The sequence below is a fragment of the Capsella rubella genome, unplaced genomic scaffold (genome assembly GCF_000375325.1).
Source record: "Capsella rubella cultivar Monte Gargano unplaced genomic scaffold, Caprub1_0 scaffold_1, whole genome shotgun sequence".
In the NCBI taxonomy this organism is placed as follows: domain Eukaryota; kingdom Viridiplantae; phylum Streptophyta; class Magnoliopsida; order Brassicales; family Brassicaceae; genus Capsella; species Capsella rubella.
Window position 1 is genome coordinate 19,215,339 of NW_006238923.1, and position 17,855 is coordinate 19,233,193.

The 17,855-nt window shown below is 36.3% G+C and overlaps 5 protein-coding genes across 6 annotated transcripts; 2 read left to right on the forward strand and 3 right to left on the reverse strand.

Moving 5' to 3' along the window:
• The first annotated feature begins 3,866 nt into the window (after positions 1–3,866).
• LOC17900260 (eukaryotic peptide chain release factor subunit 1-1) lies at positions 3,867–4,756 on the forward strand. Its single transcript, XM_006303991.2, has one exon. The coding sequence runs from the start codon at positions 3,878–3,880 to the stop codon at positions 4,739–4,741; it is 864 nt and encodes a 287-aa protein (XP_006304053.2). The 5' UTR covers positions 3,867–3,877; the 3' UTR covers positions 4,742–4,756.
• Positions 4,757–5,330: 574 nt separating this feature from the next.
• On the forward strand, positions 5,331–7,683 carry LOC17899006 (2-oxoisovalerate dehydrogenase subunit beta 1, mitochondrial). Its single transcript, XM_006305155.2, has 12 exons — positions 5,331–5,539; positions 5,768–5,879; positions 5,982–6,017; positions 6,100–6,159; positions 6,231–6,288; positions 6,374–6,561; positions 6,643–6,711; positions 6,797–6,883; positions 6,955–7,050; positions 7,133–7,210; positions 7,287–7,373; positions 7,452–7,683. The coding sequence occupies exons 1-12, from the start codon at positions 5,388–5,390 to the stop codon at positions 7,485–7,487; spliced, it is 1,059 nt and encodes a 352-aa protein (XP_006305217.1). The 5' UTR covers positions 5,331–5,387; the 3' UTR covers positions 7,488–7,683.
• Positions 7,684–7,839: 156 nt separating this feature from the next.
• LOC17899217 (TATA-box-binding protein 2) lies at positions 7,840–10,301 on the reverse strand. 2 transcript variants are annotated; one of them, XM_023790171.1, is made up of 10 exons: positions 10,004–10,301; positions 9,559–9,638; positions 9,364–9,451; positions 9,125–9,196; positions 8,970–9,020; positions 8,801–8,845; positions 8,560–8,652; positions 8,367–8,468; positions 8,195–8,275; positions 7,840–8,104 (listed from the first exon to the last, which is right to left on the reverse strand). In XM_023790171.1, exons 2-9 carry the CDS (start codon positions 9,633–9,635, stop codon positions 8,201–8,203), a joined length of 603 nt encoding a protein of 200 aa, XP_023645939.1. In that variant the 5' UTR covers positions 9,636–9,638; positions 10,004–10,301; the 3' UTR covers positions 7,840–8,104; positions 8,195–8,200. The 2 variants fall into 2 exon arrangements, with proteins under 2 accessions (XP_023645939.1, XP_023645940.1); XM_023790172.1 differs by having other exon boundaries at positions 7,840–8,107.
• A 2,597-nt stretch (positions 10,302–12,898) lies between these two features.
• On the reverse strand, positions 12,899–14,970 carry LOC17896977 (E3 ubiquitin-protein ligase SIRP1). Its single transcript, XM_006305159.2, has 2 exons — positions 14,710–14,970; positions 12,899–14,239 (listed from the first exon to the last, which is right to left on the reverse strand). Exon 2 carries the CDS (start codon positions 14,212–14,214, stop codon positions 13,159–13,161), a length of 1,056 nt encoding a protein of 351 aa, XP_006305221.1. The 5' UTR covers positions 14,215–14,239; positions 14,710–14,970; the 3' UTR covers positions 12,899–13,158.
• Positions 14,971–15,312: 342 nt separating this feature from the next.
• On the reverse strand, positions 15,313–17,818 carry LOC17899221. The gene is made up of 6 exons (XM_006306465.2): positions 17,353–17,818; positions 16,991–17,184; positions 16,526–16,856; positions 16,017–16,112; positions 15,878–15,901; positions 15,313–15,780 (listed from the first exon to the last, which is right to left on the reverse strand). The coding sequence occupies exons 1-6, from the start codon at positions 17,446–17,448 to the stop codon at positions 15,739–15,741; spliced, it is 783 nt and encodes a 260-aa protein (XP_006306527.2). The 5' UTR covers positions 17,449–17,818; the 3' UTR covers positions 15,313–15,738.
• Between the last annotated feature and the right edge of the window lie 37 nt (positions 17,819–17,855).

Here is a 17,855-nt window from a genome sequence, read left to right on the forward strand (position 1 = left end):
TACTCCTTGCTCCTTTTTATCCAGATAGAACAACAATGGAATTGGAATCAGTGAGAACAAAAGGTATAAAAATGGGATCTTGGAGGTATCTCATTTGAATCGACGGGAACGAACAAAACCACTTTTGAGTCTGTTCGCATGTCTACCGTATCGTTTTCCTTTGTCTCTTATCTAATTCAATTCTTCTTGCGTTATCGCTTTAATTGGATTCATATAGTTTAATGATGTCATTTCCATCTGTTGTGTTTGAATTTTGAGTATTCCTGAAACTAGCAAAGTGAATGAATTGATTGGAAAAAATCATTTTTTTATGGGAAGGATTCGAGTTTTGTTTCCTTGACTAACCTTGGTTTTTTCAGAAGCTGCTGATCTATTGTAGAATCTGTCTTTAGATTCAAAGGCAAGGGCTTTGGAGGACCCTCAGCCAAGGTAAAGAAACAATTTTTGAACTTTTTGATCTCTCTGCAGATTTTGTTACTCCAATCAAATATAACAACAGGGACTGTACAACAGAGAAGATTTTCCAGTTAGCGTATAAAGATGCTATGTTTTCTTATCATCAAGTCTTATAGTGAAAATTATGTGCGTAAGACTATCAAGTATAATGTTTGGGCTAGCACCCAAATGGAAACAGGTAGCTTGGTGCTGCATATCAGGAGGCTCAGCAAAAATCTGGCAGCTGCCCTGTGTTTCTCCTCTTCTCGGTTTGTACCTAATTTTTAATTCGTTTCATGTTTTGTTTTGCAATGCTGAGCTATTGTTGGGCTTACGGATATGATCGGACCAGTTGATTTCAACAAAAATGTTGAGTACTGGCAACAGGATAAGTGGACTGGCTCTTTTCCCCTCAAATGGCATATTGTGAAGGATGTGCCCATCAGTTTGCTGAAGCATATTACACTTGAGAACAAACCTGTTACTAACAGTAGAGACACACAAGAGGTAAGTGGTTACTCTTTTTAGTAATGACTGTTTGGAGATGTGTATAACAAGTGAGAATCTAGATTCACATCCCAGAAACCTGCTTCAGTGATCATATCTAAGCTGGAGGAAGTGGTACAACGATTAAAACAGAGCATAAGAAGAGCAGCAGGTTTGTTCAAACTGGAACTTTTAAAAAAGAGGGATGAAAAGGGATTCTATATATCGACGGATGCATAAATATTCCAAGCTACTCCAAAGTTTCATCTATTGGAAGTGAAGAAATATGATGGAGATACTCTAGACCCGAGTATCAGGGGTTAGTGGCAGATATTGTGTGGGTTTGGCAGGGCGAGAAATATGAGCCTGCTTCTCAGCAAGAGACAGAACAACAGGAAGAAGCATTGTAGTTTTAAAATTTTTGTCGTTTTGATTTTTGCTTAACACATGATCGTTAAAAAAAGTATATGAGTTCCTTACATTTTCGTTTATAAGAAAAAGAAATCATGCGTAAAATACTAAGGTCGTTTACCGAAACAAGAAAAGGCAAAACTTGTGAGTTCAGTGACAACTTTAATTGCTTTATCTACATTATTATTATTACAAGAAAAGGAACCAAAAAATTAATTTTTACAATCACCACTCAGATCTCAGAAATTGAACAATTTACTCACTAAATCATATGCACACGACTAATAAGAGCATCTCCATAAGTAAAAGCTTCAATAGAGCTCTTACCAATTTAATAAAATTATTTTAAATTTGATTGAATTAGATAATTAAACTTGAGAAATAGATAGCACATTTTAAGATTTTTTTTCCCAAAAATACGTAAATTTTTATTTTATTCCAAAAAATATCAAAAAGATTAATTTTCCAAAAATAACATAAACATAAAATTCTGATTTTTGAAAGGTGTCAAGTTTTTTTTTATGTTTAATTTGACTATGTATATTTAAGATATAGTTTTAAAGGGTAGGGTTTAATGTTTTGGATTTAAAATTAGTTTTAAATGTTAAAAACGTTAGTTTTAGTTTTGTAGTTTTTTTAGAAAATTTTGTATTTTAGTAGTATTTAAGAGAATTTTCCATTAAACTTTAATTTTAAAAATAGTTGAGCTAATCAAACAAAGACAAATGTGTTATAGGTATCTCATGGAGATACTTGGAGTTTTCAGGGAGAATTTCTCTCCCTCTCTTATGTTATTTTTACATTTTTTCATTATTATAAGTTGAGAAACTTTCAAATATACCCACCAATATGGATGCTATAATCTCAAAACTCTATATATCATTCAAATCTTCTTCTCCAAAAATCTAAAATCATTCTCATCTTCTAAGTCATATTTATATTTTTTTGGATTAGTCTCTTCAGCCACCTGACCAACTTTTTCATCTTCAGATATAATAAGAACTTCATAAGGAAAATTGTGGATCGGAAGATGAAAATAGTCTAGTGGATCGGAAAATGTGAGTAGTCCATACACTAATAAACTAATCTCGTGCGTTCGCCAAACTGTCACAATAGCTCAAGATCTGAACAGTAGTCTTCATCAGCAGATTTCTTGCATCTTCATACTTCCATATCTGTAGTTTTATGTACATGTAATAACGTGGTAGGAAATAATATTTGTTGTATCGGTTTGGATTTATCAGAATTTTTAGTGTTCTCTTTCAAAACGTTATATATAATTGTTATTTCCTTGTAACTGAATTTTATTAAATATTAGTTATGGCTATTAAATCTTATTTTTAAATATATATTTTTTGAAAATTTTACCAAATTAGAAAAATATCTCTATAAATAAATTAAAACGGCAAAATTAATAGATTATTATGATCTTAATATTATTAATTTATTGAGGTTTTAATCCATGTGTGTGTATATTTCAAAATCTATGTGTCTTAATTTTCATAATCAATAATGAGTCTCAAATCAATAAACCAATTACATAAATTAAATGGATAACTCGTAAATGATATCAGAAACAAAACCAATAAATATCTAGAATCAACATATTTGCATAATATCAGAAACAAAACCAATAAATATCTAGAATCAAATTCAATTCAAGAATTGAAACCGCACATATATGTCACAACTGCAATGTTGAAATACCAAGGGAAAACATGTTTAAGATATTAATCATTATCTTGACATTAGGGAGACAGTATTTCGTTGGTATCACTATGAATTATTATCTTAAACATTTATCAAGAATATAATGATTGCCAACGAAAATGTTTTAAGATATTAATCATTATCTTGAAATACCAACGATATACCCAAAGCGTAGCGAACTATATGGACCTCCTAATAAATATATTGGCTTAGGCCCATTGAAGTGAATAGGCCCATTGAAGAAAATATATATTTTCTTCTCTGCCGCGCAAAAAGAGAGCGATTCGCTTGATCGTCGTTCAGGTTCTTTCCTTATCTCAGTCATATCTTTCTTTATTTCTTTTTTTTATATCTCTGTGGGTTGTCTTATATTCTTGTTCAGTCGATCAATCGTGTGATCTAATTAATTGTTAGGGCTAGATCTCTATAGGTTTGCTTTGTTGTGTTGATTCTATTGAAATTAGGTTTTGTGAGTTGGATGTAGTTCTGTAAATTTTGGGATTTAGTTTTCTTATTATTCAAAATATGTTCCGAGCATCAATGTTGAATCGTCTTAGATTTGCTGAGTTTCTGAGTATTCATCTCGTCTTTCACATGACATGGGTATGCATAATGATTTCTATATAAGTATTGAAAAGAATTGCTAACTTGCAACTGAGTATCATGTCTTTTTGTTTATGAATATGGTTGCTTTATGAATATCAAGGCTTTTTGGTTTGATTCGATCTTTTATCCTCAGTTGATTTTTGCTTTATGATTTTATTTCTCTACTCTCAACTTCAGTTATAGTTTAACTAGCTTCTGTGTTGTTGTTCAGGTTCTGTTTTGCTTAAAGATGGGAAACATGGAGTCTGATGACAAGTTTGGTTTTGTTGTAATGGACGGCAATGGGGCTCTCTTTACAACTCTGAGTGGTAGCACACGTGAGTTGCTTCACAAGTTATCTTATGATCACCCGAAGAAACTAGGAAGTGGACTACAAGCTGCTCGTATGTCTTACCTTGTCCATATGGAGATGCTTGACAGTTACTTGAGCAAAATTGGTGCGCTCGCCACACAGTACTACATCAATCCTTTGACAGGCCAGCCTAATGTGACTGGGCTGATTCTTGCTGGTTCATCAGATGTCCAGGTTCAGTTGATGAAGCTAGGTCTGTTTGATCACCGGCTTGTTGCGAAGCTAGTGAATGTGGTGGAAGTGTCTTATGGAGTAGAAAACGGTTTCAATCAGGCTATTGAGCAGTTATCTGATATCCTGGCGAATGGAAAGTACACCCGAGAGAGGTATTTGATGGACATGTACTTTGGGGAGGTAAGGAAGCGGCCCGGGAAGTATGTTTTTGGCGTAGATGGTACGATGAACGTTTTGGAGTCTAAGCCGGGTGCTGTCAAGACGCTGATCGTATGGGATAATCTTGATATCAACAGATATGTGATGAAGAACAGTTTAACGGGTGAAACTGTGATAAAATACTTGAACAAGGAACAAGAAGGCAACACAGAGAATTACAAAGACTTGGATGTAGAGGAGAAGATGCCGTTACTGGAGTGGCTGGCTAATGAAAACAGGCGTTTTGGTTGTGCACCAGAGCTAGTAACCAACAAATCATGGGAAAGTTATCAGTTTTGCAAAGGGTTTGAAGGGATTGGAGCGATACTTGATAACCGGATTGCCCTTGGGGATGGAGAGGATACTTGATAACTAGAGAAGATTTTTCAAAGGAATCAGGTTCAGCTACTCAACCTACCTCGTAAAATAACGAGAAACCGGTTGGTGTGATTCCAAATGGTTGCTAAGTTTTACTATGCAAGCTCACAGAGGTCCTTTATCTAAACGCAAGGAGCGAGAGAGAGAGAGAGAGAGAGAGAGAGAGAGAGAGGACATGGCTATTCGTTGCAAACCTTTTATTTTCTTTGGTTACTGGTTTAGGCATGAATCTGTTTGAGCCTTTTTCTTCATTGTCTATTTAGATTTTTGGTTCGAGTCTGAAATGTGTTATCTTCTTTCCCATCTCCATCCTCTGTCTCCGATTGGGTCAAATTGAGATGTTTCAAAGGGACCAATCTTTGTTTAGTTCTTGTTTTATTATATAAACCTGTGTAAAACGCTCCCCTACCTTTCGCATTAAATAAAGTTGCAACTTGCAAGATAAAAGATATAAGATCAACGTGTCGGATCCGACGTGGCAGAAGTATCATCTCAGTACGTAAAATCCGTGATTAACCCAAAAAGAGCAAACCTTTGCCACCTACAAGTCAAGTCTTACCAACTGGGTTTGTCTGTATAGCCAAAATAGAGTATTTTCTATATTTTCTTGAGGGTGATCGTTGGTGGGTTTGTGTAAATGGCCGCTCTTTTAGGAAGATCCTGCCGGAGATTTGGTTTTCTGAGCTCAGGTCATGGAGCTCGGAGTGTATCGACGGAAACTGGGAAATCGTTGAATCTTTACTCTGCTATCAATCAAGCGCTTCACATCGCTTTGGACTCCGATCCTCGGTGAGCTTTCCAGTAGCAAAGTTTGTTTATTTACTTTCTTTTTGTCTAAAATCATTTGATCGATCTCTGGGTAACGAGTTGTTTTTCACACTCATGCTCAGAACACATTTTAAGGAAGAAGATCGAAAAAAATCACTAAATTTAGTTAATTAATTAATTACATCTTTAGTTGTTTGAAATTTTGTATGATGTTGTCTTAGAGTCTGACTTATTAAGTTATTGTGGAAGCTCTTATGTGTTTGGGGAAGATGTTGGCTTTGGTGGAGTCTTTCGTTGCACAACTGGTTTAGCTGAACGATTCGGGAAAAATCGCGTCTTCAATACTCCTCTTTGCGAGCAGGTATCATCAATCCTTGACATACTTCTGTTTTCACTTCTTTTAAGATTAGTGTTATTGGGTGTTTCTTGATGAGCCATTCATAAAAGCTTTGAATGGATTCAGGGCATTGTTGGATTTGGCATTGGTCTTGCAGCAATGGTGAGTTCTTGTTTGTGTTGGATTTGGCTTCTTGTTTTGTTTTCAACGGATTTTAACATCTAACTGTGTCCGAATTTCACAGGGAAATCGAGCTATTGTTGAAATTCAGTTTGCGGATTATATATATCCTGCATTTGATCAGGTAAATGTTCTCTCATTAAACAAGCATATGGTTTTCGCCGCTGGATTTCTGAATGGTATTGTGATTTATAGATTGTTAATGAAGCCGCAAAGTTCAGATACCGAAGTGGTAACCAATTCAACTGTGGAGGTGAATCTTTCATCTTTTACATTTCTTCGTGATTTGACATCAGTAACCTCTTTCTTCTCATCATGGTTTGTATGGATCTTGATAGGACTTACGATAAGAGCACCATATGGAGCAGTTGGTCATGGTGGACATTACCATTCACAATCCCCTGAAGCTTTCTTCTGCCATGTCCCTGGTATCAAGGTTGTTATCCCTCGAAGTCCACGAGAAGCAAAAGGACTGCTGTTGTCATCCATCCGTGATCCAAATCCCGTTGTCTTCTTTGAACCAAAGGTACTTCCTTTTCTCTTATACCGACCAAATCAGCTTCTTAGCACATATTCTAAAGTCTTGAAATGTTGATATTTCCTTCAGTGGCTGTATCGTCAAGCAGTAGAAGAAGTCCCTGAGCATGACTATATGATACCTTTATCCGAAGCTGAGGTATAATAACTTTATTTTCACTGTCTCTTTTAGAAGATGATGATGATCTCATAGTCGAGACTAACGAAAAGGAGTTTATGGTCAGGTTATAAGAGAAGGGAATGACATAACACTTGTTGGATGGGGAGCTCAGCTTACCATTATGGAACAAGCTTGTCTGGACGCGGAAAAGGTTTTTAGCTTATTTGACAACTCAAGGATGATTGGTTCACAGTTATTAACGCAGGTCGTGATTTTATGCAGGAAGGGATATCATGTGAATTGATAGATCTCAAGACTCTACTGCCTTGGGACAAAGAAACTGTTGAGGCGTCAGTTAAAAAGACTGGCAGACTTCTTGTAAGCTTCAACAAATGATAATGTGGGCTTTTGTTTTGTCTGGTCGATCTTACAGGCTGTTTTGTTTTTGCTTGGGTTGCAGATAAGCCATGAGGCTCCAATAACAGGTGGTTTTGGAGCAGAGATCTCTGCAACAATCCTTGAACGTTGTTTCTTGAAGGTAAGTAGAAAAAATTCTTCATTCACCTACACAAGTACTCTTAATTGGTCCTTAAAAGTGTCGGTTTGTCCTGCAGTTAGAAGCTCCAGTAAGCAGAGTTTGTGGTCTGGATACTCCGTTTCCACTTGTGTTTGAGCCATTCTACATGCCCACCAAGAATAAGGCAAGTTCCTTTACTCTTAGCACTCTTCTGTTCCGATCCAAATCTGCAGTTTCTAACAGTTTACGTGTTCTGATGCAGATATTGGACGCAATCAAATCGACTGTGAATTACTAGCTGTTCTATCTGTTTCTGCAGAGAATTCAGAACTGAAGCTTAATATTGTTTACAACTAGGACTTGACCCCGCTGTATCAGAGGTGAATGTAATCGCATGCCTTTGTTATTTATTCGTCTAATGTATTTGAGTTCCACCAAATCCAAATCACATTTAAGACTCAAATATGTATGAAATACAGTCAACTTTTCTTTCAGAGTATTTAGGTCAATGTGTGTACAAAGATAATTATCTATTGAGAGATAGAGCTGATCGAAAAATTTGACAAACTAGAGCTACAAATTGTTTGAAAGAGTATATTAAGGAAAAATAGACTTGATGTCTTATTACAGACCGTTAGCAAAGAACTACGTGACTCTTGAATGATTGGGTAATTGCTCATTGAAACAAACAGAACATGAAACAAGATACTTGAAAGAAACTTTTTTAGAACAAAAAAAGAAAGAGATTTCTTGACATCTCCATTCTGTATTTACAATTTCTGGTTTTCAATCTGAATCAAACCATGTTCCTTTCCAAGGAAAATAACCTCACCAAGCGCTAAACCACCACCTGAGATCTCTACTTCTTGGCAATCCAAATGTAATTATGGTTTTTTGCTTTCGATATTGTAGGCTCTGCTTTAATTGAAAGACCATAATTAAACCATTGATTGAATAAGAGGTACGAAATTTGCAAATGGAGATGGAGAAAGTTGAGAAACTTACATACTATTATTGCTGGACTTTCCTGAACTCTGACAGAACTGGGTAGATATTCTCAAATGCGGTGTAAGTCTCATCTCTCATCTGATAGTGCAACCTCAGGATTTCATCAGAAAACAGAAGCATTTTCATGGATAAAATTGTAAACACTTGAGAGAGAAAGCATAAATATTACCTTGGCTCCAGTTATAACAATCTTTCCTGACACAAAAATAAGCAGAACAATCTTTGGTTGTTTCATCCTATATATCAATCCTGGAAATAGCTCAGGCTCGTACTGGCATCACAATGATGAGAGAGGTACGAATCATCAGACGATTATCTCCATCTTACAAGTATATATGATCACAATGCTTGAGATCACTTACACTTGAGAAAGCACTATGAGAGTATGCAAGACCTTCAAGCCTAATGGGGAATTTGACATCACAGGAGCCTACAATGTTCTGAATCTTGAAATCCTGCAAAATGTAATCAGCTATGTTATTACTAGACTGTATACATAGTTTTTCCTTCCAATTGAAAAAACAAACGAATTGATGATTTACTTAAAAAAGTTAATATTACAGTGTATACTGGATCATGTCCAGAGATAAGACATATGAGTACCTTGAACTTTGCAGGAAAGCCAAGCTTTTGAACAATCCGAGCATACTGAACAACAAAAAGGACTTCTTTAGTATAACAGAGAACAAATACCTACTTGAATAATATCAAGTTTCTAACTATAGTGCTGCTAGAAGAAGAACATCAGATCAAATTGAGAGGAGCTAGTTACCTTTCTTGCAGCCAGCTTTGAAAGATGTTCACTTTTAGCTCCAGTGCACACCTAAAATTGGAAAACATAGACGCCACGTTAAAAAAAAAGGGACATGGAAGTTGGTACCATATGAGACAAAGTGACGAAACAAGCTGGAAGCCTATGTAGCATACCATTTTCCCAGATGCAAAGATCAACGCTGTAGTCTTTGGCTCTCTTATCCTCATAATTACAGCAGCAAAACGCTGGAACATGAAAAACTTAAGATTAAACCAAATCTGAGAATATAAACCAAACTAGTATAACTCGCAATAGCCAAACAAATTTCAGAAATACTAGATAACTCTAGGATAAGTGTAAATAAAATACTATTGCAATTCAAAACAACATAAAGAATACAAAGAAAGCAAACCTTGGGGTTATATTCAGCATTCCGAGCCTGCAAAGCTATGGCTTTAAGATCAAGCTTGCAGTCTAAGTTCACTGTCGAGACAATATTCCTGAAAACAAACAAACGAAAAGATAAAAATCTTGTCAGTTCACAAAGCACAAACACAGTTTATCTAAAACAGAGAAATATAGACAAGAGACACAAAAGAGAACTCACTGAAGAGTTGGAACAATCCCAGAGGGATGCTTAGTAAGGTCAACAGGTTGGCTCCCTTCCATTCCTTGATCAGCCATCCTCTAACATAACAATAAACGTAAACACACATCAGCTAGATCTCATCTTAAACAAGAAAAACAATATTAAGTTCATGTCGATCTAAACCAACAAGCATCCACGAGAAAGATTTTTTCTTTTTCTTTGAAGTATAATTTAATTGACCAAACCAGGTTGTCTCAAGAAAGGGTTTTTTTATTATAGAATCCTAGAAACGTTGTTTCACAATCAAACAAGGAAAAAGCTATGAAACAAAACCAGAGAACATGAGATCTCAAATTCGAAACAAAGCGAACTATAAAAAAAGGGTACGAAGAAACTCAATTTTACAAATCAAATCCAAGGAATCGAACCCATAAGAAACAAAGGGTAAGAAACAAAATCAGACCTTTCGCTAGTTAACGATCCGGGATTTCAAAACAAAAATTTAGGGTTTCGTAACCCTAATATAGATTGAGAGAAATTCCCCAAAAAAGGCGAAAGGAAGGTGGTGATGAATGATTCAAAGAAAAAGGTGAAGGCTTTTTATACAAAGAAGAAGAAGATAAATATTTAGAGAGGGAAAGAGATTTGTAAATTGGGAGTTTATATAAAGGAGAGAGCTTTTGATTTTCAATATCGCTCTCTCTCTCTCTCTCTCTGGGTTCTCTCTCTCAGGGGATGAGATTTTGTGATCTGAAGGGGGAGGCTCACGAATCGCGTTTTGGATCTGGAGGAGCTTATGGACACATATATGCTTCCCTAAACTACCCTTGTCTCTCTTTGTCGGATGAGGGTATTTCGGGTAAATCAGCTTGTTAGATCTTAATGTTACGGTCTTTGCTGGTATTTTAAGAGAACGTCCACTCTCTATCTGCCACGTGTTATTTTACAGAATGTTGTGTGCTCGTGCGGCGTATATATATTCTTTTTTTTTTTTTGTTTCTTCTTCTCTTTTTTTTTTTTTTTCAACACTACGAATATTACTCTCGAATGTTTTTGTTGTTGTCTTGTCTCTATAAGTCGAACGAACTTATTACAAACCAGTACTAGACTAGTATCAAATTATTCAATTATTGCATGGTTAAAAACTTTGTAAGAGACGGTATATGATGATACTAGTGTCCGGGGCCTTTCTGACGAGTACGTGGCGATTCACTTCGTTTGACACCAGCTTTTACATTTTCAAATCCTTGTGCTCCGTTTCCTTCCTCTTTATAGTTTTTTTTAAAAAAAAGCGAAAAATATACAGAAGATGAGATGAAAAAAGAAAAACTGAATATGAGTTTTGCTGATCAGTGAAATTATTGTATATATGATCAAAGATTCAAGAACAGTCAACTTACCTGGCAAGGTTCGGCCTAGAGCTGTGTTGTACACTGAGAGTAAGAGAACAATCATCAAGGTGATTAGCGATAAAACCAGACGACGACGAATCATTAGTTCTTTTTTGTCTCGGGTTTAAGGTTTACTCGCTCCGAGGTAATCTGTAATATAAGTTGATGCTTCAATACTTATATATATCGTAGGAGATTTGGTGAAGCGTTAAGGGATATATTTTAGTATACAGTACATTAGTTAAAGTTTAAGTTCGTTAATACCGCATATATATTGGTCGGTCGTAAGTCGTAACTTTTTAAAAATGTAAACTCATAGCTTTTATGAAAGCTAAACTACTCTTGACGCGTAAACAAAAGATTATATTATTGATTAGAATGAACAGAATAACTATCTATTTGCGTAAGTAAAGTTTAATTAGGAAAAGTTTTACCAACAAAAAAAAAAATCTTAGGAAAAGGGTACATTAAAAAGTCCAAAACGAATCAACTCTATAATTCAAATCATGCATGGTGATGATGAATATGACGACCCACAAGATAGAGATATAATATCTTCCTACAGTTTGGATTTCTAAACCGTTTAACTATAAAATGATTTCCAATCTCCGATCTTCCTCTTCTTGTTCTCAGAGAGTTTCTTGTGTATATATGTAGTTAGTTTCTTTAACTTACACACCTCAGTGGTCTCTTTATCGGACAAGATCAATTAATTCGGGAAAATCATAGCATCTATGTACAGATCCGGGCATCGGTGAAAAGTAATTCAATAGTATTGTTATGCATTATCATCGCAAACTCTCTCTGTATTTAATCCTTCAATTCTAAAACAAGAATAACATAATGATATTTAATTGGTCTTATACCATAATCTCATAGTCATTTTGATATGTATACACATACATATATCTTGCATCGTCTTATTAATTCAGGTCATATTAAATTAATATGAGTAGAAAAAACAAGGAAAGATAAAATTTCTACTCCTTCCTATTGAATTAAAGTGTTGCTTCTGGTTTCATGATGATGAGAAGATCCAGGGCCCTCCCCTACAAACCAGGCCCTGTCCCACGTTTCGATGAACTTGGTTCGACACTAGCTTTAACATTTCGAAACTGTAATGCTCCATTTCCTTCGCCTTGATGGTTTTAAAAGCCAAGAAATATACATATGAGATCCAAGAATTCAATATGAATTTTGTTATGATGAGTGAAACTTATATGAAACTAATTAATTACTATAAGTAATAAGATCAAGATGGGCAAATTTATAAGAAATTAATTACTATAAGTAGAAAATACGATCAAGATGGTCAAACTTACTTGGCAAGGTTCGGCCCATAGTTGTGTTGCACACAGAGAGTAAGAGAAGAATCATCAAAGTGATCAAGGATAAAACCTGACGATTCATTTCTTTTCTTTTTCTTTTGTTTCTTGTGGTTAAGACTAATGTGAGAGGGTTGTGTTATTAGTTGATGCTATACATCACTTATATATAGGAAAAGGAGAGTTGGTGGATCCTTAATACAAGTGTATGTATATACACTATAAGTTCGTTAATATCGCATATTTGGTTATTTTCACACATGTGAACTCTTTGGCTATTTTCACACATGTTTTACATACACTCCATAGTCTCCATTTGTTTTTTTCTTTTCTTTTGTCGCATTTTACACATGTGAATTCTAGCTATTTTCTATCCTAACTACTAATTGTTCTACGCGTAATGCAATCATGTTTCATGCATAAGGAAAACGCATTTAATTTCCTTACTAAAGTTTGGAGAAACACATCATCTTTTTTGAAGATGTACTGTACAATAACACTGCCAAAATAATCAATTCAATTAGTGAAATTACTTGTTTTTATGTTTTCTATGAATTCACTACGGTCCCAATTCTTACTTGAAACCACCATTCTTTGTTACTTCACCATTAAGGCAGTAATTTATCGATTTCACAGACAAAGTTGAAAAGGTGCCTTAGTTGAGAGTTGAGACAACCAAAGAACCATATAAGCAACTTACAGAATCCGCCTTCCGGCAAAAGATATGTTCAAAACAACCAAAAAACACATATAGAAAGATTTTTGTTTTCCGAGGATGTAGCATTCGACCAAATCTGAGAAACTTATGTACAGACAAAAGATCAGATTAGGGTCAAACCGAAATTTCATGGTCACACCAAAAAAAGCTTATGTTGCTTCAGGGGACCTGTTTTTTTTTTTTTTTAACTCGAATCAGTTGATGCATTGCTATCTTGGGACGATGAGAACAAGGTGCTAAAAGGCCACGGGATAGAGAATCCAATTTCCGTGTTATTTTCCTCCTCGCTTTCATCCTCCTCTTCTTCTTCTTCTTCTCGGTCATTCCCATCGCTGTTCCCAGTTCCATGGCTGATTGCAGCAGAGGAACTACTGCCTCCATTGTTATCACTTGTTGTTACTGCTGCTGAATCAGTCTTTGGTTCATCTGCAGGCAACTGATATCTACAAACCGGGCATGAACTGTGAAGCTCAAGCCACGGGAGCAAGCAGTCAACATGAAACTTGTGCTTACACGGCATCAACTTTGCCTCAGTTCCAATCTCAAAATCATCTAAACAAACAGAACATTGTAGTGTCTCTTCGATTTTCACCGTTGCCAAAGCCTCAACAGCTTCTTTTTTAGCTGGAGGTGTTCCATATCTGTTGGGATCATTCTCAGCTAGGCGCTGAAGCAACATCTCGAATCCAGGACCAATGAAATAGTCACCTAAAGAACCAGCAGCTACAGAATCCGTATCAGCAGAGGTTTGAACCGTGATGGTTTGATTGGCAGGATTGATCAAGATCACCCTTGCCGGATTGTTATCACTATTATCACCATTCCCAGTAGTCTCAGATTCTAGAGACAGCCCTGCTCTTATCCCCTGAAGCAACTGCAAAACAGCAGCGGAATGTCTTCTCCTTCTCCTAAGAATCTCTTGAAGCTGCGAGTCCAAATCGGTCTCTCCACCGCTGTTGTTCCCAGTTTCGTTACCCTCGTTCTGATTGTCTTCGACAGACTCAACACTCTGGTTCCTTCTGCGGCGCACAGGATCAGTCATAAGTTCCATCAAGATAGGAGCCCAAAGAGAATTGTTAGCTCTAGCATCAGCTGGATCAGAAGAATCAGGATCGTCGTCTGCCATCTCTTCAACAAAGCCACTATGACAAAAGGGGCATTTGATCTCAGCTTCCATAACTGGATCCACAGTTTGAGAACACCTGTGACACCAATACCTCGTCGCAGCTGCTTCTTCCATGGCTGATTCCTTTAACTTGTATTCCCTGTTCATAGCCACACACACAAAAATCAATTTTCACACGGGATAAGAACAAGTCACCGAACAAGAAGACATATGTCGGCTAAAGAACTTTTGAACGATACCAAAAGAGCGAATAAGTAAAATCAAACCCTAGGATCAGTTTCGATAAAACCCAATCATCAACGCACCGAAAAAGAAAACCCAAGTTTGGAATCAGAAACTAAGAAATGATGATCTAACATGGAGCTGGAGGAAGAACAAGTACAGAGGAAGAGAAATGAGAGGGGGTTTTGAAATCGTCAATCGTAACCATATAAACAAAACATACACCAAAAAAAATCAGACGCAATCGTTCGTAAAGCCGTATCGAAAAGCAAAGTCATCGATCATAGAATCTGTCGTTCCATTTGAAAACCCTAACCATGTAGATAAATAAACAAGCTTGCGTTCAGATTGATAACGAAATGATAAAAATCAAAGAAACTAGCAAACCTTTTTGAGTCTTGTTCGACAGCAGATTAGATAAGCACAGGAAAATGTTAGCGATGAGGATGAGGAATTTGAGAGTTTTGAAATTTGAAGAAGATGAAGAAAAGAAGAAAAAAAAAAAGAGAGAAAAGGGTTTTTGTGTAGTATATACGAAAGGAGGAGAATTGTCGTGTGAGAAAATTAGAAAAATGAAAAATAAAAAGGATCTCTTTCTTCTTCTTCTTCTTCTTCTTCTTTTTATTTCTTCCAGATCCTTCTGGGTTTCTCTTTCTCCTCTCCTCTGTCTGTGTGTGGGTCTTTTTAATTAATTTTGCTTATTTCACAGTAGACTTTTCCACAAACATCAACCACGTGGATTTGATTTCTTTATTTAGCTCGTGGGCTTTTTTATATTTTTTATTACTTGGGCCTTTTGGATAAGGGGGTTTACCAAGCTTTGTCAAACTCAAACATGGTACTGCTCTCTTTGATCCTCCAACATCTTAATTGAGTTACTGCAAATAACTTTCATGGATTTATATATGACTTCTGTAACCAGGGTTTTGCGACAGTATCAGTAGTCACTACAAGGACGAAACTGACATATCCCCCCACCACGCTGTAATCTTTTACCATCTCCATTCGCAACCCAAAAATTTAAAAATAAGAACGTATCTCCATTTACATACAAGTAACAAAAAAGAAAACTCGGAAAGAATCATATGTTGGATGCATCACGTTGATGACTCTGACTCTATTCTCACCATAAGATTCCCAAAAATAACATATTTTCATACCGAATAAATAATGAAAACCCATGAGTAAAAAACAGTGCTTACTTGTCGTTGACATATAGAAATCTCATCTTCTGGAATGTCTTATGTTATCTTGCTCTACTTTGTATGGACATGACGACGCTTCGTGATTCTCCCTCGCTCACCGAAAACTGGTGAATAACAAGTGTATCGGCGGCTTCAAAATCCGATAACTATAACCTCAACAGACAACTCAGTTTGTTTTAGATGCCCAAATGGTAACACTACCGTTCTTGAATCATATTGACGCCATCCCCGTCTGCTTCAAACCCTTCTCTTCCTACAGAATATTTGAAACCATATATTGTGATATAAGACAGTGCATTATATATGTGCAATATGACCAAGAACAACTGCCGAAATCAATGGAGACTAACCGTTTCCTTCAATCCCTTCTCTTCCTACATAAACATTGAAAAACCAGATTTGTCTTATTATTTGTCATAACACAACAGTAACAAGATATAGTGCAACTAATACGACAAAGAACAAATGTCAAAATCAATGGAGACTAACATCAATTGAATGCAAGGATCTAGATATGGCAGACTTCATATGAGAGGCTTCTGCAGCAGATGGTGATCCATTGTTCCCAGCTGAATAATGATTCACCTACAAAGGACACAAGGACGACAAAATTTTCATTTGGTGAGTAACTTCTCATTGCTGTTAGATAAAACTTCCCATTATTACCACAATGTAGTGTCTTATGTATATCCTAAAGTTGCAAAATACCATTGCTGGGGGTTCTTGTTCGTAGTTTCTACTACAGACAATTAATGCTAAAAGGCAGAAAAGGATCATTGTATTTTCCATTAAGTTAGTTGATCACAGACTTAAGTATAATGCATTGCACTGACTACCGCCCAACCAGGTTAAAATGAGGATTAATAGACTCTTTCTAGATGGACAGCTTGGTATAGTATTCAGGCAAGTAGAAAGTGATAAAATTACAAAACCAGAATTGGGAAACATATAACTGCAAAACAAGAGGAAAAGCAAAGAGAGTAGAAAGTAGGAAAAACCTGTGTAGCCTTGGGTGAATTCATGTTGGTTTGACTTTCTTCAAATAGAGAGGTGTAGTAGGCTGGGTCGTAGATAGAACCTCCCAAAATTTCTTCAGCACCTGAACGTTGTCTATCTATAGAAGGAGTAGGTGGATTCAAGAAGCTATTTCGTAGATCCGAATCTGTTTCACGGGGAAGTGAAGTGTCGACGATAGAAGCCCCAAGCCTATAAATCTGAAACCATAAGAGAGAGGACGATAGCCTCACAAAGAAACCAATCATTTCCATGGCCATCGTCAGTTTCACTGAAAATATGAAAAAGGTCCCATACGTCTCAGCTGAAATGCTCCTGCATCAACAATAATGATCAATCATTTCCAAAACAAAGTTGATATATCCAGCAAATATAACAAGAGTGTATAAATCTCTTAAACCAAAGCTTAGTGCAGATACAGAAACATGGTGTTAAAGAGCGATGGATACCATATCTCTTGGGTGAAAAGTATGAACCAGGAGATATCAAGAAGAAGAGCGCAGAAAAGAAGAACCGCATAGGTGCGGCCGAGACTCTGGCTATTGCTCTCGATTGCAACGAGCGCGAACAACGCAATCGCCAAATTTATCAACAAAACTCCATTGTATAATGCCCCGAGTGATCCGATTAGCGCGCACCCAATCTAAAACGACCGGAAAATAAATATAATTTCCTCAGAATAGTCAGCGATAAGATGAGAGAAATTCAAATCGATAACCCTAGACCGGATTAACAGATTCGATGAATCAACTACAACCACGTCGACAAGGGAGAGAGAGAGAGAAGGAGAGAATGGAAAAGAAAAAAAAACCTGAGCGTAAATGAGGAAGACGGCGAGAGATTGGAGCCTAACATAGTCGCGAAGCCAAGGCTGTATTCGATCTCGTAAAGAAGAACAAAGCATCATAAATGTCGATGTCCCTTCATAAAAGACAAGAAAAGTTATCCAACGAAGCTTCTAATGTCGAGATTTTCCGGCGACACCGGAGAGGGAAGGAATCGACGGTGGAGAAAAAATCGTGAGGAGGGGAGAGTAAGTAAGAGTCTGTTTGGCGGGATCACATCGAATCCCAAAGATTGAGAGCCCAAATTACATCAACAAACATTATAATTTCTCCGCTGAGATTATAAATTAAATTTCTCTTAACTAATAATCAAATAAAATATTCAAAGTCTGTCTGGAATAAACGCCTCTCTGCTCTTCCAACTAGACCCACTCCTTTCTTTTAATAACTCTCTAAATCAAAATTAACTTTTTAATTAGCAAGATGTGTAATATAAAAAGTCTAGGATTACTTACATAAGAAAATATCT